We start from the raw sequence: 25,266 nt of genomic DNA, 5'->3' as shown, positions 1-25,266 counted from the left end.
TTCATGTCTCCAGCCTGAACTCCAGACGTCAACATTTATAAAGAGCTCACTGGTTCTCCAGCATCTCAAACTCAACGTGTCCTAAACCGAATTCTGGACATTAGTCCCCGCAAAACGCACTCACCCAGCAGTCCTGTCCCCTCAGGCAGGCTACTCTGTAGACACTTCCTGTGGAGCTAATCTTAATGTCTCTCTCTTTCTCTGACGCCACATCCAATGGTCAACAAATCCCATGGGCTTGTCTTCCAAATATATCTAGAATCTAATCACTTAACATCCCCTTGGCTGCTGCCTCTAGATCCAAGCCACCGTCTGTTGGGTTTTACAGCAGCCTCCCAGTTGGTCGCCTGCTTCTGCCCTCTCTGCACCTGTCTCTCCTCCACCCGCAGCTGGAACCAGAGGACGTTCCCCCTCCGCAAACCCACCACGACTGCCAGAGTCGCTGCTGGGCATAGCCAGATGAGCCTCTGATTTCCTCTTTTACTGCTCCCCACAACCCACGTCATTTCACTGCAGCCACACTGGCCTCCTTGACATTCCTCACAGATGCCAGGCACACTTCTGCCTCAGGATCTTCTCACTTGTTGCTGAATGTTCTCTTCCCCTGGTGTCCCTTGGGCTGACTTCCTCACTTCTTTCAGCTCTTTACTCAAAGGCAACCTTCCTCCTGAGGCCTTCTATGGCCATTCTACTTAAAATTCCAACACCCCCAGGCCCTTCAAGCCCCCTCCTTCTCTACGTTTTTTCTCTTTTTCACACATGGCACTGACATGCTGGATATTTCATTTGTCTTGTTTGTCATCTGATGCCCCCACTGAAACAGAAACTCCAGAAGACGAAGAGTCTTCACTCTTTTACTCAGAGCTGTAGCCCCAATGCCTCCAACACTGACTGGCACGTGATGCGCACTCAGTAAATATTTGTTGAGTGATTAAACAAATGACTGAACACAAGCGAGATTTAAAGAATTATGGGCGAACACTATATGCAGCTCTATAGAAATAAGTTTGAAAAGCCAAGAAAATAGAAGATTTCCTAACAAAGAATAATTTATAAAACTGGTCCAAGTTCTTTTTATTTTTTAACTAGATGAGTTCACAGTTTTATCTAACCTTTAAAGAACAGACAATTTAGGTGTTATTCAAATTATTCCAAGCCATACAAAAAGATTTTTTTAAACACTCTCCAATTCATTTTACAAAATCAGAATAAAAACTCTAGGTAAAATAGGAATAGAGGGAACTACTTAAAAATAACACTCACATGATAAATTTGAAAACATTGTAATGAAATTCAGATCCACAACATTCATCGGTGTCTTAACAAACACAAACAACCCACTAGAAAAATGGACAGAGGATACAGAGTCACCAAAACCAAATTCAAATGGGAAACAAACATCTAGAAAGAGGTTCAAAATCACAAGTAGTGAAGGAAATAAGAATTACTGTCCCAGTGAAATATCACTTCATAATCATCAAACTGGCCTCAAACTGGCCAAAGTCAAAAGTAGCTGCAACGTGTAGCAGGATGAGGGCAAACACCTTCTCACACTGTCGAGGATGTGAACTCACAGCCTTTCTGGAAAGCAGAATGGAGGCTGTGCTGAATGAGCAGCCCTTTCTCAGCAGCCCTGCTCTGGGAATCGATCCCACAGAGGCAAAGGCACTGGTAAGGAGAGACAGATGTTTATAGCATGGTTTTTGGCAGCATTTTTCATGGTGAAAAAAAACAACCTAAAAATAAATGAATGGCCACCAACAGGGTGCAGCTAAATAAATGATAGTGAATCCATACTATGGAATACCATGCAGCCATTTACGAGAGCGCACTAGGATTAGACTAATTGACGGGGAGGGGTTTCCAAAAGGTATTCATGAGAAAAATTTTTATGAAATCATTTCTGTAACGTGAAAAGACCCCAAAACTCTACAAGCATGTATGTGTTTATGTGTATGTTATCTGAGACGAGCATGGAGAAATAAAGAAGTAAATACATACATACACAAATGAACGAACACACAAATAACTTTTATCAAAGAGTTCTGTCCTATAAATGTCACAGTGTAATGGGAAACAGATCTTCTAACTCAAGTCCACTCGCAGACTTGTTGGAGAGCAAGGAAGCGCAGACCGGATTTGACCTGGTACCTCACAGTGAAAAGCTGCCATTACCAAGTGTTGGCCCCTCTCCCACAGGGCCAAGGGTAGAGGCCCAGGGCTGAGTCCTCCTTTGCCACAGAATGCACAATAACAGGGCATTTGGTGGGAAAAGGCCCAGCCACTTCTCATACCAGACTGAGAGGAAGGGAACTAAAATGGATCTGCCTGATAAATTAACTGGAATTTTCCTCTGACCGTTTGAGAAGTGGGGGACGAAGCCAGGGCCTCAGAGGCAGCAGGCCCCAGGAAGGTGGAAGATAGGGGCTCAGGAGAGAGAGGGCCAGAACTTTCAGTCCCCAGAGAGTCAGTGACACACGCAGCCCTCTGGCCTTGGGATGTGACCGAGGGCGCTATGTCCACATGGGGGATGGCAGAGCCAAGAGCAGCCAGCAGCCAGTGAAGTGTATTGAAATGAATGAGCAGGCGGCACTGGGCACAATGGAACTTCCAGGAGCCATAGGCACAGCCCACTCCCATGGGCTTGGCCCTGGGAAAGAAATCTGAGCACACACTGGAGGGCGCTGTACTTCCTGCTGTGTGGGTGGACGTGGGACGAGCTTACTTGGGAGGGGTGGACAGTGGAGAAAGAGGGGAAGGAGGGTGGCCCCAGAGGGCTGGGAAGCCCAGGTCACAGGGAAGAAGCTGAGTGCACATTCTATATGCAGTCACAGGCCCCACAGAGCTAGGAGGCCCTGAAGAGACTCACCAACAGCACAGAGGTCTGCAAACCGGTCCTCCCCCTCCTCTGCGTGGATCAGGTCGTTTCGGCTCTTCTTGGTGGCTGCTCTCTTCAACACTGCTTTAAACAAAGGGTGTGGGACAGGGGACTGCATGAGCCTGAGCCCTCAGCTCACCTGCCTCAAGGCTGGGGGTGCATTTCAGCCGAGGATGAAATTATTCTCCCAGTAACTAGCAGCCTTCCCCGATCTCCTGTCCTGAACCTGAAGCGGGGGGGTGGCGGGAGGATTCCTGACCCCCGCAGGCCCCTCTCAGTCCTCAGAGCAAAAGGGACAAGGAATTTTGAGGGTGGGTCTCGCTTTTCCTTCTCTCCACAATGATGTCAGTGGGGAAGGCCTGGCCTTCAGGGAGACCAGGACACGTCCATGTTGGGCAAGGCCAGGGCTGCAGCCGGCTGCCCCAGCAGCCACACTCCGAGGCCAGGTGAGACCAGAGAGATCAGGTCAGGTCTGCAGAGAGGCCAGCACAGACCTGCTCAGAGCCCCAGGCATGGGCCCAGCTGAGACCAGGGCAGGTGTGGCCATGCTGTCTGGCCCTGTCCTAAGCAGTGTGTGTGGAGAGAGGGCAGCCTTCCTGCCACGAGGCTATGCTGGTGGCCAGGGCCAGTGACCACAGCTACGCTAGCCCTCGCCCCTGCCCCAGGGGCCCCAAGTTGTGCTAGGAGTCTTTCCATGGCAATCTGGGAGCAGCATCACCCTGAACCCTGGGGACAGATACAGCTGGGTTTAAACCTGCAGCTTTAAAGCTTCTAGAAGCAGTGCTGTCCTACAGAACTTTCCATGATGATGGAAACATTCTATGTCTGCACTGACCAGCATGGGTGCCACCAGGCCCATCTGGCTCTTGAGCACTTGAAATGTGGTGAGTGAGACTGAGGAACTGGATTTTCACTTTTATTTCACTGTAATGTACTTACGTATGCTTACACAGTCACATGTAAGCTGCTGTGTTGCACAACACAGCTCTCGGGGCCCCCATGCTGTGGGGCCCCCATGCTGTGAGCACAGGCTCCTCTGACTCCCTGGCTGAGACCTTGGTGGCCGTGGCCATGCTGTCTGAGCCCACTGTCAGCTCCTCCACTCTGGTCCATGGCAAGCAGCTCCCCGGGAGCATGCTGCTGACCACCACAGGGCTCCCTCCAGAACGGGCTCTGCCCAGACTGTGTGCTGATGTGAGGGATGCGCAGCTCCCCGGGAGCGTGCAGCTGACCACCACGGGGCTCCCTCCATAACGGGCTCTGCCCGGCCTGTGTGCTAACGTGATGGATGTGCAGGTGCCTGGCCCCGCAGAGAGCATCCTGCATCACACGTGCGAGCATGCACACCAAAGCTCTCTCGCTGGGCAAGGAGCACTAACAACAGTCACCTACCATCCAGAGGGGACTTCTCCTCCGCGTTCTTGTCCTCCTCAGCCAGCATGACCTCCTCTGCGAGTGAGACACAGTCTCAGGTTGGAGTCTTCCTCTCCCCAGCCTTGACAAGGGCTCATCCCCCAGAAACGCACAGGGACAAAGGTGCACCTCTGCCCGCAAGACCCTGTCTTCTCAGCCCTTACACTTCCACAAGCCTGCAGAGCCCACGGCTGAATTTTTTCTACCAAGACAGACACCTTCTATGTGTCCCACAGACAGTGGCTGTGAAGAGGGCACGGCTTGTTCCCACTCACAATCTCCCTCCCCTGAGAGCAGCCTCCCCCGAGGTGAGTTCATTACCGAGAAGGCACAGGAGCCGGTGCCTTGCATGCAGGCAAGAACGTTGGCCTGGGGCTGGAGGAGGCGAGTCAGAAACTCCAGGTTTGACGGAGCCCAGAGGCAGGGCGCAGAAGGGCCTCAGGCTATGGGCAGGGCACGTGGGTCCGAAAGGCAAAAGCAGCTCTAGGCTGAGCCGTGCCAGCATCCTCCATTAAAAGGCCAGCATCCACACAACCTTATGGCTGCCTGGTGTCAGGACCCTGGGTGAGCTGGAGAGAAGCCCCTCTTCACTACAAAGGCCTTTCAGAACATCTTAGCTCTCTGCTGCTAGACTGGTCGAGTCCACTCCAGGGCCAGGGAACCCCAGCTGAAAGCTAGAGGGGACTTGGGGAGAGGGAACTGACAACAGCCAGGCCAGGAGCACTGCAGCAGGCTCCCCCTGGTTCTCACCAGCCTTGAAGATCCACTCCAGGTACCCATTGAGCTCCCGTTCAATCTGCTGCTGCCGGCGGAGCTTCAGGAAGGCCCGGCGGTTCTCCACCCTCTCGCGCTCCTTGGCAAACTCTCTGTAATGTGCAGGGGCCAGGAAAGTAAGCAGATCAGGGTAGTGCGAACACACTCTCAGGCCCCACAGGTGTGCCGCCCAGAGGCAAAGGGAACCCAGAAGAGGCTGGGACAGGAGACGCATTCCACGGGCCACCCCTCCAGGCGAGACCCCCACCCCGGCCTCTTCTAACCTGAGCACTCAGAGGGCCCAGGTGAACACCCCTCCTCACTCCTACAGCACCTCAGTCCCCAGAGGGGGCTCCAGAGGGCAGGGACAATTCCACATCCCTCTGCCTAGAGCAGACCTAGGCAGGCACCCTCCGATTGCCAACCCTGTCCTCTGCCATCCTACAGAGAGCTTCTAGACAAGAATTCCTTGCAAGAATTCGCTGCCTGCAAGACCTGCCTTCTCAGCCCTTACACTTTCAGAAGCCTGTAGAACTCCCACTGTTTCTCTCACTCTGTTTCTTCTTCGGGTTCAGACCCAAAGCCATTGCTAGAAGGAGGAGGGACAGACAGGAACAGGGGAAGAAAGGGTTGGACCAGAGCAGACCAGAGACAAAAGGAAAACATTCTAGAGTCCACGTAGCCCCCTCAACCAAACCTCAGGCTCATGAAGAGAAGGAGAGAGATCTTCTGCCCTTCTTAGCCCTCAGCACCTCAGCCCCAGCCTCCCAGCCAAGCTTTTAGGCTCCTAGTGCCAGAAGGAAGCCATTCAGATACAGACACAATAGTCCACACACACACACGCACACACATGAAACATGGACACACGCCCCCAGCATCCAGCCTGGCCAAGCCGTCTCAGCTCAGGCTTGGGGCAGAATCCAAGTCCCCGAAAAGAGGGCAGGCACACTCCCACAGCAAAATAGCAACGCCTGTTTTCAGCCATGGGGCTGTTTCTCCTCCAAGGAAAAGCAGCTGCTGGGCTTGGTGGAGCGGGTCTGGCAAGCCCGACCCTTGGCGCACAGCCAGCCTGACCAGGCCTGACCCCAAGCCCGCAGCCAGCGTTCACCAGGGCCTGAGATGCTGCAACCCTAGCAATGAGAGGAGAAGGCTCCCGTCTGGACTCCCCCATCCCTCCCAAGTCCCGAATTTACAGGAACACTGGGTCCCTTGTGGCCTCCCCATCCAGGCCAGCTCCCTGGGCCACGCCTGAGGTCAGGAGGGCCTGGGGGGCAGGGGTAGGGCAGCGACAATACTGCTTGAGTCCGTCTGAAAGCTACCAGCAGAAACTTGCTGTGGCCACCTAGGCCCTGCGCAGAGCAGCCACTTCTCACGTGGCGGCCAGCAGCAGGGCCTGCCCTCCCCTGGCTTCAGTTCTCACTGGTAAGAAGGGCCACAAGAGGAATCACTGACTCTGCTTCTCTGGGATACTGGGAGAATGACAGCCCAGGGCATGAAGAACAAGGCTGAATCAGCTCCAAGCCGGCCTCTCCAGCAGCTCTCGCCCAGACGTGGCAGAGCTGGGGCTGGAGCAGGTCCTGCAGGGCAAGCTTTCTCCAGTCCAGGCTGTCAAGGCAGCATCTAATCACTGCTGCCTTGGAGTCTACCCAGCGTGGGACCCATATGCTGTGCACTGACCGCTGGCTTTAGAGGCCCATGCCATCTCCAAGCCTCCCCAGAGCTGGAGGAGAACCTGGGTCCCTCTGCTGGACCTGGATGCCTGAGGGAGGGCTCAGCTGAGACTGACTAAGAAAATCATCCTGTATCGCCCCATCCCCAGAGGACAGGATGCTCACAGGTGGGAGAAGGGCTGGGAAGACACACAGTTTGGGGACCTGCTCAGTGAGGGCCCATGCAGCCCGTCCCCCCAGGTTCCGTCCACCCCTAGTCCTTTCTGTACATTCTCCTGAGTGAGCCCCACAAAGCCACCCTAGGCAGGCTGCTCTCCCACCTCACCACAATCCACTTGTGCTCCCGCCAACTCCCCCATGCACTGTCCTCAGCACAGAGCCACCTTCCTCACAAGCCTGGCACTTGCCAGCCCCCGCACACTCGCTCCCCCATACTTGCTGGCTCCAGCTCTAAGTGTCCCTGCAGCACAGACACCACACCCCTCTGTACCTCTGGGCCTGCACTCCAGCTCTTCTCTGCCTGGGAGGCTCCCCTTCCTCCTTCACCAAGCTCATTCCTGGTCCCCCTTTGGGTCTCAGCTGAGATATCCCTTCCCCAGGTGCCTTCTCTGAGCCCCAGGCCTCCCCTGGCTTCCCCATCCCAGCTCAGAACAAGCAATTTCCCATCAGATTAGGAGTTCTACATCCGTCCCCTGGGGCGTGGGCTTGCCTGGTCCCTATGGAGGTGACTGTCACATCCTAGTGACAATCGTATCCCTTACAGGAGAGGACGGAGGCTAAGGACACATTTCAGAGCCAGAGCGCGTAGGCCTTGGCCCTCTGTCCTCTCTGTGGCTGTTCCTTTCTAGACCAATATGACACCTGCCCCTTGGGTCCACCAGCTCCCCGCAGCCCACCTCAGGAGCTCTGGGCCTGAGCAGGAATCTTCAGGATGAGCGGAATAGAGACATTCTCCTCCAACCTTACAGGGAGTCTGACGCCAAGGTGGGGGCAGGGAGGTGGGCCAGACCAGATGCCCTCTACCTCCTTCCCAGCTCGGCTTCCTCAGCCCTGTGCAAGGGCGGGAGCCACAAATACCAGCCCCAGTTGTGCCCCTAAGCCCACGGCACTTCCTCAGCCCTTGGCCCTGTGCAGGACAGGAGGGTACCACATGCCCACAGGTATGATACGTCTACTCCCAATGTGGGTCGGGAAGCACCTTTCTCCAGGAGGGACTCTCAGCCCTGTGCCCTCCCTTGTCCTCTCCTGGAGGAGCTCAGCACAGAGAGGCGACCCGAGCAGAGGGGCAAGCCAGGCGTCAGGGCTGGGGTGGAGAGCTGGTGATCCCTGCAGCCGAGACTCGGGGCCTCTCCGTCATCCTCCACTGCAGCAACAGAAGGGCTCTCTGGTCACCATGGCTGCCCAGAAACCTCACCATGGACCAGGTGAGACGCAGCAGCAACTCCTCCCCATGGTCAGAGGCCAGGGTGAAGGCCAAGGGTGACACAGAGGTAAGGAGGCCAGGGCCAGGGGACGGTCAAGGGAGAGGTCAGTATGGCAGCACAAGGAAAGGCTGCCCAGAGCTCAGGACGCTGGAGTCACTGCCATGGTGGGTGAGCCACGGGGCCAAGCCAGGCCCACCGACCCCACATCACACGTGCCCACGTCCGACTCCATCACCTGTGCCCTGCGCCTGCAGAGAAGGGCAGCACACCAGCCCGCACGGCCTCTTACCCCGAGAGCACGCCCAGCACCAGGTTGAGCATGAAGAAGGAGCCGATGATGATGAGGGGGATGAAGTAGAGCCAGTTCCAGGTGTTGCCAGCTGCATCGTTTGTCTGGAAGCAAGAGGAGATGACGAAGGACAGGTGGACAAGACACACAGCCCTGGCCGTGGAAGTGCCCTTGGCCCTTCTCCAACACCTGGCAGGGTCTAAGTCAGGGGGAGTCCAGGCAGGGAGGTTAGGGTCCAGACGGGGGACAGTCCAGGAAGGGGAACAGGGGGGTCCAGGCAGGACCCACAGTCATACTTGCCTGCCCTTGCCCCACAGAGCTCTCTCTGGAGCTGCAGCTCCCAAAGGACCAAGGACACTTAGCACTCCTGGCCACCGCCTAGCAATGCTGCCAGGCCCAGGTGTAGTCCCAGGGAGCCAAAGGCTGCCCAGGGTATCCTGAGGGCTGCATGCCCAGCCTCTGCCTGGACACCTCCCTTCCAGACTGCTGGTCATGCCAGGTAGCTCCAAAGACACTTCTCCGGTATGGAGCCTACAGGCCCCGAGGCCCAAGTCTGATCTGTCTGCAGCAGTTCCAAAGCTCAGAGACAGCGAGCCCCACACCACATCCCCCCAGATGCACAGCAAGCCCACAAGTTCCCAGGGAACAGTTCTTGCCATGTGCCTGGCCCAGGACAGAACCCAGCACTCAGGCGTGTCTACATAACTGGATGCAAAGCAGGGCCATCTGGCCCAGACCTTCTGATTTTTATAGCACAGCTCATAAAAGGGTATGTTCCTCTGAATCCAATTCATTTCCAGTTGTTGTTCTGCTTTTTTGGATCCCCAGTAGACTTGGCTGAGAAGGGCAGAGAACCTCCTTCTCCATACAAGTCTAGTGCTAGAAGTGAACCAAGACGGGGTGAGTGTTGTGGGTGGGTGACCCCCTGGCCCCTTTGTTCCTCGCTTCAGGGGCAGCTCAGAAGTCAAGATCCAGGGCCCTGAGCAGGACAGAAGTGGGAGGGACAGCCTGGCACTGCCCCGTGGCTGGGGCTGATCTCCAGGGCCTGCTGTCAGGATTCCTGCCCTCCAGTGTCTGCTGGCCTGAGCAGGATTTGCAGACTCTACCCTGGATGTCCTGGGTCCCCTGGACTGACCACAGCTTGTGGCTTCTGATTCCCTGACACTGATTCCAGGCTGGCCGCCAAGATCTCTGGATCCTGACCCAGAACAGACATTCAGACTCCTGGTTCTAAGTGCTGTCCACGTTCCCTGACCACACCTCTGCCAGATCCATATGTAACTCCCACCTGTGGGCTACAAGGACCACCAAAGCCATCAATCTCCCAGAAGCGCACCCTCAAAACCTGCCTCCTTCCTGGAACAAGGAGAGATGTTGCTGCTGCAATCTCAGCCCCTCTCACCTACTCAAGGATTTGGTTCCTGTAATTTCCCCTTCTCTAATGGATCATTCCCATCTGCAGCCAAGCCACTCTGTTCTCATCTTAAAAAGCAAAACAAAACAAATCAGGACTTCACTTCTGGGAAGGTGGAGTAGACATACTCTTCCTTATTTCTCCCACTAAGCACAATTAATATTCTGCACGTTACACATACACCAAATCTAAGACTCTGAAAGGTGGAAAAAACAAAGCACACCACCTGGGACCTTTGAACCCACAGGAAGTTCCCTGATTTTTTTGGTCTTTTTCTTCATCTATCTCAGACTTGGAGCTGAAGAAGCCTGCAACCTGGAAATGCCAATAGGCACAGACAAAAAATGCACCAACAAAAGCCAGTGTAGCCAGGGATCCTAGACTTACACCCTCCCCAGATGGTAACAAGGCAACCAACCTGCCCAAACCCCAACCAGGTGACAGCAGAGAAGAACAGCAAGGAGTCAGGACACTCCTCCTCAACCAGTGGCTCACAAGCCCCCCATCCCACCTCACCTCCGTGGTATTAGTGGAGACCACATGGGGAGCCTGGACTTCCACTCCCATGTGGCGGTAAGGAGACACGCCAGCCCCACCCCACTGCGGTGCTCTCAGAGAGGCTTGTGGAGAGTCAGGACTTTCACCACACCCAGCAGTAACGAGGCCACACACCCCACCCACAGAGTGTGTGGAGACCATGTGGAGAGCAAGAAGGAGGCATGCCTAACCCTCCCAACCAGGGGAGTATCCTAGACGCATAGTGGGGAACCAGAACTACCACCCCCACCCAGCAATAATGAGGCAGTGCCCCCTCTTCCCCTGACAGAATGGTCAGAGGAAGCCAGCTAAAACAAAAGGCTTAAATAAGACCCAGGGTCTCATGACATAATACCAAAAATGTCCAGTTTTCAATCAAAACTCATTTGCCATACCAAGAACCAGGAAGAGCAAAATCTGAGTGGAAAAAAGATAATCAATAGATGCTGTGACGGTTAGTTTTATGTGTGAACTTGACTGGGATGTAGGTGCCTAGATATTTAGTCAAACATTACTCGGGGTATTTCTGCTAGTGTGTTTTTGGATGAGATTAACCTTTTAATTGATAGAGTAAAGCAGACTGTCCTCCATAATGTCGTGGGCCTCATCCAATCAGTTGAAGGCCTGAATAGAACAAAAAGACCTACCATCCCTCCAAGCAAGAGAAGATTCTCTAGTAGACTGTCTTCAGACATCATCTGCATCATTGGCTCTATTGGATCTCCCTCTGCTGGCTTTCAGACTGGAACTGCACCATCAGCTCTCCTAAGTCTTAAGCCTGCTAGCCTAAACTGCAGATTTGGACTTGCCAGCCTCCATAATCACATGAGCCAATTCCTAATAATAAATCCTATTGGTTCTATTTCTCTGGAGAACCCTGACTCATACAGATTGCCAACACTAATACGACAGAGATGATAGAAGCATCTGACAAATATTTTAAAGTAGCCATCATAAAATGCTTCAAAGAGTAATTGTGTACATACTTGAAACACATGAAAAATAGAAAGTCTCAAAAAAGAAATAGTAGCAGCAGATAAATAAAAGATACAAAGAAGAACCAAATGGAAAATTTAGAACTGAAAAATACAATAATAAAAATGAAAATCTCAATGGAAAGGCACAACAACAGAGTGGAGGGGACAGAGGAAAGAATCAGTAAATGGTAAAAGAGAACAGTAGAAATTACCCCATCCGATAAACAGAGAAAAATAGACTTAAAAAACAAAAAACAAACAAGAAAAAACTAGAACACAGCCTCAAAAACCTGTGGGACTATAACAAAAGATCTAACATTCATGTCATCAGAGTAGCCGAGTACTCTGATGAAAAAGAGGAGAAGGCTAAAAGTACTTAAATAAATAATGGCTGAAAACTTTCCAAATTTGGCAGGAAACATAAACATACAGATTCAAGAAACTGAGTGAATACAAATAGGATAAATTTAAAGAAATCCACAATAAGACATACCATAGTCAAACTTAGAAAAACTAAAGACAAAAGTCTTGAAAGTGGCAAGAAATGACACCTTACTCATAGAGGAAAAACAATTTAAACGATTTCTCATCAGAAACCATGGAGGCCAGAGGGAAGTGGCACATTATTTTTCAGGTGCTACAAGAAAAGAATTGTCAACCCAGACACCTACACTCATCAAAAATATCCTTCAGGAATGAAGGGGAAATCAAGACATTCTCACATTAAAAACTAAGGAAACTAGGAGAATTTGTCACCAGTAGTTCTACCCTAAGAGAATGGCTAACAAAAGTTCTCTAAACAGAAAGAAAATGATAAAAAAAAAAAAAAAAGGAATTTTTGACCATTAGGAAAGAAGAAAAAGCAATGAAAAGAGTAAAAATAGGGGTAAATAGATTTTCCTTGTCCTTTTGAGTTTTCTGAATTACATTTGATGGCAGAAGCAAAAATTATAACACACTCTGATGAGGTTCTAAATATATGTAAAGAAAATGTTTAAGATAACTGTATTATAAACGAGGGAGGGTAAAGAGATGTAAAAAGGTAAGGTTTATATACTTCACTTGAACAGGTAAAATGATGACACCAGTAGACTGAGATAAGTCTATATCTGGGACATAATATTATACAATGCATACATACATATGATATATATAGTAATATATAAACACATATATATGTAGTAATATCTACTAAAAGAGCAAACAGATATACTTAAAAATACATAGATAAATCAAAATGGAATTCTAAAAAAAGTTCATGTAATACACATGAAGGTAGGAAAAAGAAACAGAGAAACAAAAAAAAAAGAATAAATAGTAAACAAAAGCATAAAATGGCAGATTTGGGCTCTAACATATCAATAATTATATTAAATATAAATGGTCTGAATACAACAATTAAAAGACAAAGACTGGAATAATGGATTTAAAAAACATGACCCACCTATGTTTTATATACAAGAAATTCACTTCAAATATAACAATTTAGGTAGGTTGAAAGTAAAATATGGAAAAAGATGTCATACAAACATTAATCAAGATATGTCATACAAACATTAATCAAAACCGTAGTGCCTATATTAATATTAGATAAAATAGACTTCAGAACATAAAAATTTTAAGAGACAGAGGAAATATATAATGATAAAAGGGTCAATCCATCAAGAAGACACAGCAATTCTAAATGTGTATACACCCAACAACTGAGCTATAAAATATGTAAAGCAAAATAGATAGAACTGAAAGGAGAAATAGACAAATCCACAATAATAGTTGGAAACTTCAACATCTCTCTCTCAAAAACTGATAGAACAACTAGACAGAAAATCAACAAGGATATAAAAGAACTCACCATCCACCAACAGGATTTAATTGACATTTATATACATACTACACAAGAATATCAGTATACACATTCTTTTCAAGTGCCTACAAAACATATACTAAGAGAGACCATATCCTGAGCCAAAAAGCAAGCCTCAACAAACTTCAAAGAATTGAAATTCTTTTAAATTCAGTGTATTCTCTAACTACAATGGAATCAAACTAGAAATGAATGAAAGAAAGATAATGAAAAACTCTCTGAACATGAAGTAAACAAAACAATTCTAACTAATCCACGGTTCAAAGAGGAATTTTCAAGGAAAATTTTAAAATACATTGAATTGAATGAAAATGAAAATACAATATATCAAATTTGAAGGACATAGCTAAAGCAGTGCCAAGAAGGCAATTTATAGCACTAAACACATATATTACAAAAGAGGGAAAGTCTCAAATCAATAATCTAAGCTTCCACCTCAAGCAGTTAAAAAAAGAAGAGCAACATAAACCTAAATCAAGCAGAAGAAAGTAAATAATAAAGAGCAGAAATCAACAAAACTGAAAACAAAAACAGAGAAAATCAATTTTTTAAAAAGTTGGTTCTCTGGGAAAAAAATAAGTTAAATCAACATGCCTCTAGCAATATTGCCCAAGAAAAAAAGAGAGAAGACACAAATTATCAATATCAGGAAAGAAACAGGGGATATCACTATAGGCCTAGCAAACATCAAAAGGATAATGAGGGAATACTACAAACAACTCTACATACATTTGACAATGTGGATGAAATGAACCAATTTCTCAAAAAACACAAACTATCACAACTCACTCTACATAAAATAGATAAATTTAATAGTCCTATAATTATTAAGGAAAGTGAAATTGTAATTTTAAACTCCCCCTCCCCAAAAAATAGACACATTAATCAATGGAATAGAATTGATGATCTAGAAATAAACCCTTACATTTACGATCGATTTTTTTTTTTTTTTGGTGAGAAAAATCGGATATGAGCTAATACCCATTGCCAATCCACTTCTTTTTTTGCTTGAGGAAGATTGGCCCTGAGCTAACGTCTGTGCCAATCTTCCCCTATTTCGTACGTGGGTGGCCACCACAGCATGGCTTGACGAGTGGTGTAGGTCCCGCTCCCAGGATCCGCACCCAGGACCCAAACCCACGAACCTGGGCCGCCGAAGTGGAGCGTGCCAAACCTAACCACTATGCCACCAGGCCTTCCCCGATCAATTGATTTTTTTTAACAAAGATGCCAAGACATTTTAATAGGGGAAAGAATAGTCTTTTCAACAAATGGTGCTGGGACAACTGGATATCCACATGCAAAAAAATGAAGTTGGGCCCCTACCTCACAACATATACAAAAATTATATCAAAATAAATCATAGACCTAAACAGAAGAGCAAAACCTAGAAAACTCTTAAAAGAAAACAGGGGTAAATCTTCATGACTTTGGATTAGGTAATGGATTGTTAGATATGTGGTGAAAATAAAACAAGTGGTGAAACATGTGGTGAAACAAGACAAGTGGTGAAAATAAAAATGGAAAAATTGGATTTTATAAAAATAAAAATCTTTTGTACCTCAAGTGACACCATCAAGAAAGTGAAAAGACAACCCACAGAATGTGAGAAAATATTTCCAAATCATATATCTGATAAGGGTCTAATATCCATAATACACAAAGAAATCTTACAGGTCAATAACAAAATGACAAATAATCCAATTTTTAAATGGGCAAAGGATCTGAATACACATTTCTCCAAAAAAGATACATAAATGGTGTTATAAGCACATAAAAGGTGCTCAGCATCGTTAAGTCATTAGGGAAAAGCAAATCAAAGCCAAAATGAAATACCATTCACTTCGTGGTTGGTTGGTTAAAATTAAAATTAAATTTTAATCTAATTTTAGTAGGATGGTTAAAATTAAAAAGATAGACAATAACAAGTGTGGGTGAAGATGTGGAGAATTTGGAACCCTTATGCATTCTTGGTGGGAAGGTAAAATGTTGCAACCACTTTGGAAACCAGTTTGGCAGTGAGCAAAAGGTTAAACATGGAGTTGCCGTAGGACCCAGCAATTCCACTCCTCAGTATCTACCTAAGAGAAATGAAAACACATTCCACACAAAAACATTTCCACACAAATGTTCATAGCAGCATTACTCATAATGTAAAAAAGTGGAAACAACCCAAATGTCCATCAACTGATGAAATATAAACAAAATATGGTATAGCCACCCAATGGAATCATATTTTATAATAAAAGCAATGAAATACTGATACTTGCTACAACATAGATGGACCTTAAAAACATATAAGCCCACATCTTGTATGACTCCATTTATATGAAATGTCTGGAATAGACTAATTTCTGCAGAGACAGAAATATACTGGTAGTTGCCAGGGGCTGGTGGGAATGGAGGAATGGGGAGTGACTGCTAATGGATACAGGGTTTCTTTTTTGATTGACGAAAATCTTCAAAAATTAGATAATGGTGATGATTGCGCAGCCCTGTGAACATACAAAAATGATTGAACTGTACACTTTAAAGTGGTGAATTTTATGGTATGTGAATTATAGCCCCACAAAAGTGTTATTTGAAAAAAAATTCCATAAATGAAATCTCTAGGCCCACATTATAGAATTCTACCAAACATCTTAAAAAGAATTAACACCACTTATACACAATCTCTTCCAGAAAATAGAAGAGAAGGAATTACTTTCCAATTCATTTTATAATGCTTGTATTACCCTGATACCAAAACCAAACAAAGATAGCACACAAAAAAAGAAAATTACAGACCAAAAGCCCTCATGAATAGAGATGCAGGAATCCTTAATAAAATATTAGCAAATAGAATTAAGCAATATATAAAAAGAATTATATACCATGACCACGTAGGGTTTATTCCAGGAATGCAAGGCTGGTTCAATATTCAAAAGTCAATTAATGTAGCCCATCATATTAACAGTCTAAAGGGAAAAAAATCACATATTTATATCAATGTAAAAAATTTATTTTACAAAATTCAACACCCACTTATGATAAAAACTCTCAGAAAAGTAGGAATAGGAGAACTGCCTCAATTTGATAAAGAACATCTACAAAAAACAAAAATAAAAAACTTACAGCTAACATTAGACTTAGCAGTGAAACACTGAATGCTTTTCCCCTAAGTTTGGGAGCATAAAAACTATGGCTACTCTCACTACCCTTGTTCAACATAATGCTGGAAGTTTTACCCAGTGCAATAAGGCAAGAAGAGGAAATAAAAGGCATACAGATCAGAAAGGAAGAAATAAACTGTTCCTGTTTTCAGATGATGTGCTTGTCTATACAGGAAATCCCAAGGAATCTCCTAGAACTAATAAGTGAGTTCAGCAAGGTCACAGGATACAACATCAACATACACAAATCAATTGTATTTCTATATACTAGCAATTAAAACATGGACACCAAAATTTAAAATACAATACCATTTACAATCAAACAAAACATATGCAGGACTTGTATGCTGAAAACTACAAAACGCTGATTAAAGAAGTCAAAGACAATCTGAATAAATAAAGAGAAATACCATGTTCATGGATTGGAAGACTCAACACGGTAAAGATGTCAATTCTTCCAAATTGAATAAAATCAGTCTACTTGGTTTAAAAGATTTATTATATAACTACAGTAATGAAGATTGTGTGGTATTGGCAGAGGGATAGACACATAGATCATGGGAACAGAAGTAGACCCAACAAATATGCCCAACTGTTTTTTGGCAAAGGTGCAAAAACAATCCAACGGAAGAACTACACCCTTTTCAACAAGCAGTAGTAGAGCAACTGGACATCTGTAGAAGGAAGGAAGGAAGGAAGGAAGGAAGGAAGGAAGGAAGGAAGGAAGGGAGGGAGGGAGGGAGGGAGGGAGGGAGGGAGGGAGGGGGGAAGGGAGGGAGGAAGGAGGGAGGGAGGCAGAAAAGAAGGAAGGAAGGAAGGGAGGGAGGGAGGAAGGAAGGAAGTGAGGTAGGAAGAGAGGGAGGGAGGGATAGATGGATGGAGGGACGGAAGGAGGGAGTAAGAAAGAAAGAAAAAAGAACCTCGACCTAAACCTCACACTTTATACAAAAATTAACTCAAAATGGACCACAGACTTATTTGTAAAATATACAACTTTTAGGAAAAAACACAGGAGAAAATCTTCAGGATTTAGGACTAGACAAAGAGTTCTTAGACTTGACACCAAAAGCCCAATCCACAAAAGGAAAAATTGATAAACTGGAGTTTATCAAAATTTAAAATGCTTGTTCTGGGAAAGACTAGGTAAAGAGTATGAAAAGACAAGCACTGACCAGGAGAAAATATTTGCAAACCACATATCTGACAAAGAACTAGTATCTAGAATATATAAAAACTCTACAGTAAAAGAACAATCCAAACAGACCATGGGCAAAAGATACAAAGAGATATTTCACCGAAGGAAATATACAAATGGAAAATAAATATGAAAAGATGCTTAACATCATTAGCCCTTAGGAAGTGCTGATTAAAACCACAATGATATACAGGCCAGCCCCAATGGCGTAGTGGTTGTGTTTGGCGCATTCCGCTTGGGCAGCCCAGGTTCAGTTCCTGGGCATGGACCTACAGCACTCGTCAGAGGCCATGCTGTGGCAGCCCACATACAAAATAGAGGAGGACTAGCCACAGATGTTAACTCAGGGCGAATCTTCCTCAGCAAAAAAAAAAAAAAAAAAACCCACAATGATATATCACTACACACTTATGAGAATGGCTAAAGGTAAAAACAGTGACATCAGCAAATACTGGCAAAGATGCAGCACAACTATATTATTCATAAACTGCTGGTGAGATTGTAAAAGAATACAGCCCTCTAGAAAAGTTTTAGTTTCTTAAAAAACTAAACATGTAACTGCTATACAACTCAGGAATCCCAGTCTTTGGCATTTATCCCAGAGAAATGAAAAGTAATGTTTGTACAAAAACCTGTACAGAAATGTGTAGAGCAACTTTTTCACAAAAGCCCCAAACTGGAAACAATCCAGATGTCCTTTAAAAAGTGGACGTTACACAAACTGTAGTCCACCCATACCATGGAAGACCACTCAGCAATAAAAAGGAACAAACTACTGACACACACAATAATTGGGATGAATCTCCACAGAATTATGCTGAGTGAAAGTAGCCAATACCAAAAAGTTACATACAGTATGGTTTCATCTATATAACCATCTGGAAATGGTAAAATTATAGATCCGCAAACAGATCAGTGGTTATCAGGGATTGAGGAGGGGGTAAGGGCAAGAGAGAAATGGGCATGGCTATAAAAAAGCGGCATGAGGGATCCTCCTGCGGATGGAACGTTCTGCATCTTGACTGCATCAGTGTCAACATCCTGGTTGTGTTATATGTCAGTTTTGCAGGTTGCATCACTAGAGGAAACAGGGTAAAGGATGCCTGGCATCTTTCTGTATTATTTCTTACAACTGCGTGTGAACCTGCAATTATCTCAAATAAAAAGTCTATAAATTTAAAAAGCAAGCCAATTCCCTTATCTCCCTGCAGTTACCTCTCACTGCCCTGATCCCCTCCACAGGGAAAATCCTTCAAAGAGTTGACTATACTTGCCATTCTCACTTCCGTGCCTCCCTCTCCCTGTAACCTACACATTCTATGGTTTTAACCCCACCACTGAAACTGCTCATCAGGTTTACCAACATCTTGCCTGACCTCTCAGCACATGTGACCTGGTGGATCACTCTTTGCTCCGCTTCCAAGACACAGCATGCTCATGGTGTTATTCTTAGCCCCCTTAAAGGCTCCACCTTGGTCTCTTTTGCTGGATCCTTCTTTCCTACTTGGTTCTAAATGTTGGAATTCCCCCGACAGCCAAAGGCTCAGAGAAGGCTCAGTCTTGGGCCTTCACTTCTCCACCTACACTCACTACCCAGGCAATCTCATCCTCTCCCATAATTTTAAACACCATCCATGACTTCAAACATACACCCTCACCCTGCTGTTCCCTCTGAACTCCCTCTCATGTACCTAACTGTACACTCAGCATCTCCACTTGGATGAAAACAGCTATCTAAAGCTTTACAGGGCCAAAACAAAATTCTCATGTTCCACCACTACTCTCCGCTAAAACAATACTAAGCAAATATCTTGCTCCCAATTCTCCCCTTCTCAGCAAAGGTACCACCTTTCCCAGTGGCTCAAGACACATCATCTCTGATTCTTCTTTCTCTCACATTGGACATTCAATCAATGAGCAAGTCCTGTCTTTGCTAATTTCAAAATATAGCTTTACACCTATATATCTGAACACTCCTTCCTCAGATGTTTATGTAACTAGTACACTGAACATATGCAAAATCATATGTATATAATCATAAACCAATATTATTTACCTCCAACTGTCCCTTTGAACATAGTCATGCGCCCGGATGAAAATTTGGATAAGTCTCATGATTTTCCTGATAACTCCCGGGTAATAGAAAGCTCTACAATCACATCACATGGAAAACACAGTCTCAATTCAGTAGTTAAGTGCCCAGTCCTAGCTGGTAATAAAACTGTTTTAACATGCTTTACACTGAGAACATCTACTCTCTTTGGCTGGCCTGCCACAGCTGACTGCTTTCAATGGGAGAAGGCCTGGCCCCTCTCTGCCCCTACACACCTAGCATTGTTCCTCCTTCCTCAGCTTGCTGGCGGGCTGCTGACCCCCACACTATCAACGCAGAGGAGGGAGGAGCAGGGGGGCAGGCAAGTTCTTCCTTGCGTGGTGCTGTCCTGAGATAATCTCATCTCCCTGGGCCTGACAGGAATTTACTGCTGACTAGTCTCTCACAAGGCACTTCTGCGGGTTCTTCCAAGACTCTGCTAGACTTCACTTACTTTTCAAAACACAGGCAAGCCATCTCTCCTCCAGCTGGAGAACACCCTCCATGCCCACCACCACCAGTTCTTCAACAGTCCCACTCAGAACAGATGTTCTGTTGAGAGCCATCATTCCCCCTGGTCAGAATTTAAAAGTGCTCCTGGCTGCCCACTCTCCCCTGGCGACCGCTGGTCCACGAGAGACACTCAAACACTCTCCCTCTGCTCCTACATCGAGTGTGCTCTCCATCACGCTCCCTCCACCCCACTGCTGCAGGCCAGCAGCTCCTGCCCTTGAAGTCCCAGGCACCGTCGCTTGGGCCTCCACCCTCCACGAGCCTATGTCTGAGGGCACCACGAAAGCCCCTTGCACTGGGTTGGAGGTGAGGGGCAGGCTCTCCTTCCAAAGAATCCTCTTCAAAAATCCTGTCTGATCTCCAACAACTGACCCTGTCATCCCTTGGTGTGAAGGGTGGATCCAGCCAGTTCTTGGCCACCTGCTCTAGGCACTAGCCTCCAGTTCACCACCATCACTGTGTCCTGGTGCCTCACCCAATGTGCAAGACACCGTCCCGTCACGTGTGCAGGTCTGGCGTCTAGGCCTCACCAGGCCCTGCTTTCCAACACCTTCTAACTCATCACTCCCTGCCCCTCATCCTCCTCTGTTTCCTTCACAGTGTGTGCCACTATTGGGCCCCTATTTGTTGAATACCTCCTGCTCACCATCATACCTGCAGCATCTTGGGGGTGCCCAGCACCCGGTGGGTCCCATGGAAATATGTGTTGGATGAAGCCTCTGTGGCCCTTCCTGACCAGTGCCTCCTGCTCTGGGGTCTGGTACGTGCCCACTCTTTCCCCTGAGGGGCACAGACCCACCAGTCTGAGTCACCTGGGCCACTGGCCAAGCCCCATTCGGCACTGAGGGCTGTAGAGACCTGCTCACACAGTCTCTCGTTCAGGTGGGGCTGGCAGTGATGTGCCCAGCTCAGAGCTATTTTTAGGGTCTGTCTCTGTGGAAATTGTTCATTGATCAGCTGTAGGGAGAGAACAGCCAAGCTCTTTATCACCGCCTTTGTCCCCATTCCTCTTTCCCTCGACCAAACAGAGCCTATCATCAGACACGACTCCCACTCCAAGGAGGATCTGGTTCAACGGACCGAGGGCCAGCTTTTCCTTAACTCCTCATCTGCCATCTGCCTGCTCAACAAGCATTTACCAAGCACCCACTGGATGCCCAGCCCCGAGACCCCTCTGGGTCTCCATGAACCCCTAGAGGAGGCACAGAGCAAAGGGTCCAAGTCTGTCCCTTTCCTCCTGTCCACTGTCATGCCACCAGCACATAGCTACTAGAGGCTGGGGAGCACAGGGCTCCAGGAACTTGCAGCCCAAGCCCCACCCTCAGTGCACAAGTGACAGATTCAAAGAGAAGTACCTTGTGCTCCAGGGTCCGCCACCCACAGCACCCAAGCAGAACACACCCTCTAGCTACCCAAAACATAGCAATCCACCAGCCATACCCTCCCAACCAAGCCTGCCAAGATTTCTGGCTCATGTGCACCTTCTTTCTCCACCTCCCAAGGCCCCTGAGCTATGAATTTAATTGTTCTCATGCCCCAGTGGCTCACAGGGCTCTAGGGGGTAGAAGACAGCTGGGGATAGGGGGAGTCGTCACATAAAAAAAGAGACAGTGGTCTGCTCAGGAATCGATTGTAGAGTCCACCAAGAAGAGTCTCAGGTGGAGGGGAGGTGGGAGGCAGATGGGTCACTAGGCAACCCCCAAGGGCCTTTTACCCAACTTCTGTCATGGGCACCAACCCTAGACTGCCCTACACCACTGAGACAGGCTGGCATCAAGATGAGAGTGAGAAGATCAAAGAGGAGCAGAACCAGAGGAAACAGTACCAGACTCACTGGGAAGGAAACAAACATACCAGACACAGGCTCCCACCCTAAGCATCCCTGCATAAGCAGAGAAGCTTCCCTGAGCCTTGGCTCAAGGCAACCCTAAGCCCTACCCTGCTCCTCACTATCTTCACCAGACAGCCTAGGGATGACGAGAGGCCCAAAAGGCCTCCCTGTCCCTGACTCCATCCAGAAGACCCCAGCAGCGATGGCATAGGTAGCAGTTAACAGCAAGCTGCCTACTAGCCTTAGGGCCTAGGGCAAATTAATTAGCTTCTCCATGACTCAGTTTCATCATCTGTACAATGGGGTTCTTGAAATGATTCTATGAGTTAAGAGGGCTAAAACACTTCACACAGGGCCTAACTTGGAGCAAGCTCACAGTGAGCATCTTCTCTGGAATTTTCTTTTCTGACCTCCACCAGCTGCCCCTCAATTTCACTTTCATAAGAGAAGCTGTCCTGGAGACTCCAGGACCTAAGTCAAGAGTTGAGTTGAGACTGATCACAGTGAAGCCCTTGGTAGGGCCCTCTGAAGGAGGGGCCTGTATTTCATCCTAGGGTGGAGGAAGGAGCCTGGGGCTGGGCAGATGTTCTTAGGTCAGAAGCGCCACCTCAAATGGGACCCCAGGAGCTCCAGGGCCCACTCCCCATCCCGGGGCCAAGATGCAACTCACATTGTAGAGGATGTCCGTCCAGCCCTCCATGGTGATGCACTGGAACACCGTCAGGATGGCAAAGAGGATGTTGTCAAAGTTGGTGATGCCAAAGTTGGGCCCTGGCCAGTACTCCCGGCACTCAGTGTCACCCTCACACAGCCGGGCTGGGGCCTCCTTGCCACAGGGGAAGTCGCCCACTGGCTCTGTATCTGAGAGCAGGAGAATGAAGCACAGACCCTGAGCTCAGAAACACCAAGGTCTCCCACCCTGCTGGGATTCCTGGGCCCTGGAGACCTCGTCACAGGTGGACAGGAATCAGGCACCAACAGAAACCCTCCCTCGACTTCCCACCATCCTCTTGCACCTGCACCAGCACTCTCCTCCTGCCTACAGTCTGCCTCCACCTGAGCTCACACCTACCCTCTCAGGAACTATTGGTCAGCCTCTCCCTCTCTACTGAAACCTGCCCATCATCATTTCAACATGCTCAGGACTCATTCACCTTAAAATAAAAAACAACAAACTCCCAATCTCCAATTCTTTCTACCACTACCACCCTGACTTCTCCTTTCCCTCGCGGCCGAACTGCCACCAAGATTCTCCTGACATGAAGATCTGCCTGTCGCTCTGGAGCCAACACCAAGCTGGACTAGTCCTGGTGCTCGTCAACCTCGGCAGGTTGACCCAGAGCCCACCCAACATGTGCCCAGAGGATGGCTGGGGGCCTCAAGGCCCAGGCCTCACTGACCTGGCCCTCCCAGAGTGGATATGCTCCTGCTGGCCTGCAGCCTAGGAGGCAGCCAAGGACCACACAGAGGGATGTTAAAGAAACACCAGAAAAACAGTGCTAATCTCTGCAACAAGATGCACTGTTTAAACCAGTAGCACATGTTTATCCCCTCCAGTCCCCAAATCCTAACGACAGAGTAGAAAAAAACTATTAAAAAAAAAAGCAAATGTATAACAATACATGGGAATCCCTCCTATCAACATAGGAGAAATTTTGAGGAGTTGTAGGATAGAAAGCAAATACTCCCAGGTTTAGAAGACAAAACTGACCACAAAAGTTTACTCCTCTCCCTCCAAACATCTTAATAAACGCTCACAGAGAAGACTAGTAAGTCACTGTTTGTCTGCTTGGAAACAACGGTATTCTCTGTGAATAACGACAGTTTTATTTCCTCCTTTCCCATTCTCGACAGGGTTTTTCTTCCTTTTCTTGTCTCCTGGCACTGGCTTGACTGCAATGATATACGGACTAAAAGTGACCATGAGTGCCTCAATTTCATCCCTAACTTTAAAGGGAAAGCTCTCAAGACTTACAACAAAGTACAATGTTTGCAGGAAATTTTAGGGAGTTTAAGAAAATTCCTTTTTATTTCCAGTTTGATAAGAGGTTTTCTTAGTCATGAATGATTTAAATTTTAGTAAAAGTTTTTTCTGCATCTAGTGAGATGACCATAAATGTATTTATGGTCAACTCAAGCCACAAACCTTAGTGCCACCCCTAACTCTTCTCTTTCTATTACACCCCACATACAAGATCCCAGAAAACCCTGTTGGTGCAGCAAGCCTCACTGCAACATATAACAAGAACTTGACCCATTCTAACCATGTCTACCAAAACAGCCTGGCCCCAGCCAACAGCATCTCTCCTGGATTGAGATATTATTCTCCAACTCAAGCCTGATTCTGCCTTCATCTCCCCACAGCAGCCAGAACGATCAGACGATGTCACTCCTCACTCAAAGCCCCCCGCTGTCTTCCCATTTCTCTCAGAATAAGACTCAGAGCTCCGACCATCCACAAAACCCACACAATGACCCCTTCTGTTCTTCCTGTTCCTCACTCCAACCTTTGCACTTACTATTCCTTGTAACTGAAGCTCTCTGGCCCAGTGGCCACACAGCTGTCCCTGTCACTGCATTCAGACTGCTGTTCAATTGTCACCTGAGCAGAGAGGCCTTCCCTGGCCACTCTCTGTGAAGAGGGCCCCAAATTATTCTATTTCAAATGCCCTTTTTGTTTCCTTCCTAGAAGCTACTACAATCTGTAATGCGTGTTAGTTTATATATTTGTGTTTATCAGGTTATCGTCCATTCCCCACTGGAACCTCCACCTCATTTGTCTGGCACCTAGAAAGCTCCTTAGCACTTGGAACAGTGCCTCTCTCCTGGAGGAATGAATCTGCGGTCCTCATCTCAGTCTGAGGGGTGCTGCTAGGCCTCACCTGTGCTGTTGGGGAAACAGGCCTTGTGGAATTTGCCCATGTAGAACTCGAGGCCGATGATGGCGAACATGAGGATGGCGAAGAAGAGAAGCAGCCCAATCTGCAGGAGCGGAACCATGGCCTTCATGATGGACTTGAGCACCACCTGCAGACCTGGGGCCAGAGCAGGCAAAGCAGGGCAGGTCAGAGAGGAGGGTGGGCAGCGCAGGGAGTGGGATGGGTGTGTAGACAGAATAGCAAGAGCCAGGCGGGACAGGGCTGAGAGTCCTGGGGCAAGGTGCTCGCAGTGAGTGTTTACGGGGCCACAGGGCAGAGGCGAGCCCTCAAAGTAGGAGACAGAGCAGGGAGTGGTGGGGAAGCTTGAAGTCTTGGGGGAAGGAGG

The 25,266-nt window shown here is 47.6% G+C and overlaps 1 protein-coding gene across 2 annotated transcripts in view; it reads right to left on the bottom strand.

Moving 5' to 3' along the window:
• CACNA1B (calcium voltage-gated channel subunit alpha1 B) overlaps positions 1-25,266 on the bottom strand; it is a 206,271-nt gene that overhangs the window by 138,856 nt on the left and 42,149 nt on the right. For both annotated transcript variants that reach the window (XM_058524660.1, XM_058524661.1), the window contains exons 5-10: positions 24,885-25,037; positions 22,673-22,863; positions 8,428-8,531; positions 5,042-5,157; positions 4,271-4,327; positions 2,870-2,959 (exon numbers count right to left, since the gene is read on the bottom strand). In XM_058524660.1, coding sequence (XP_058380643.1) covers positions 2,870-2,959; positions 4,271-4,327; positions 5,042-5,157; positions 8,428-8,531; positions 22,673-22,863; positions 24,885-25,037 — 711 coding nt within the window. The remainder of the gene's footprint in view (positions 1-2,869; positions 2,960-4,270; positions 4,328-5,041; positions 5,158-8,427; positions 8,532-22,672; positions 22,864-24,884; positions 25,038-25,266) is intronic.

Source organism: Diceros bicornis, chromosome 28 (genome assembly GCF_020826845.1).
Source record: "Diceros bicornis minor isolate mBicDic1 chromosome 28, mDicBic1.mat.cur, whole genome shotgun sequence".
NCBI classification, from domain to species: domain Eukaryota; kingdom Metazoa; phylum Chordata; class Mammalia; order Perissodactyla; family Rhinocerotidae; genus Diceros; species Diceros bicornis.
This window is presented reverse-complemented; position numbering and strand designations above follow the sequence as displayed.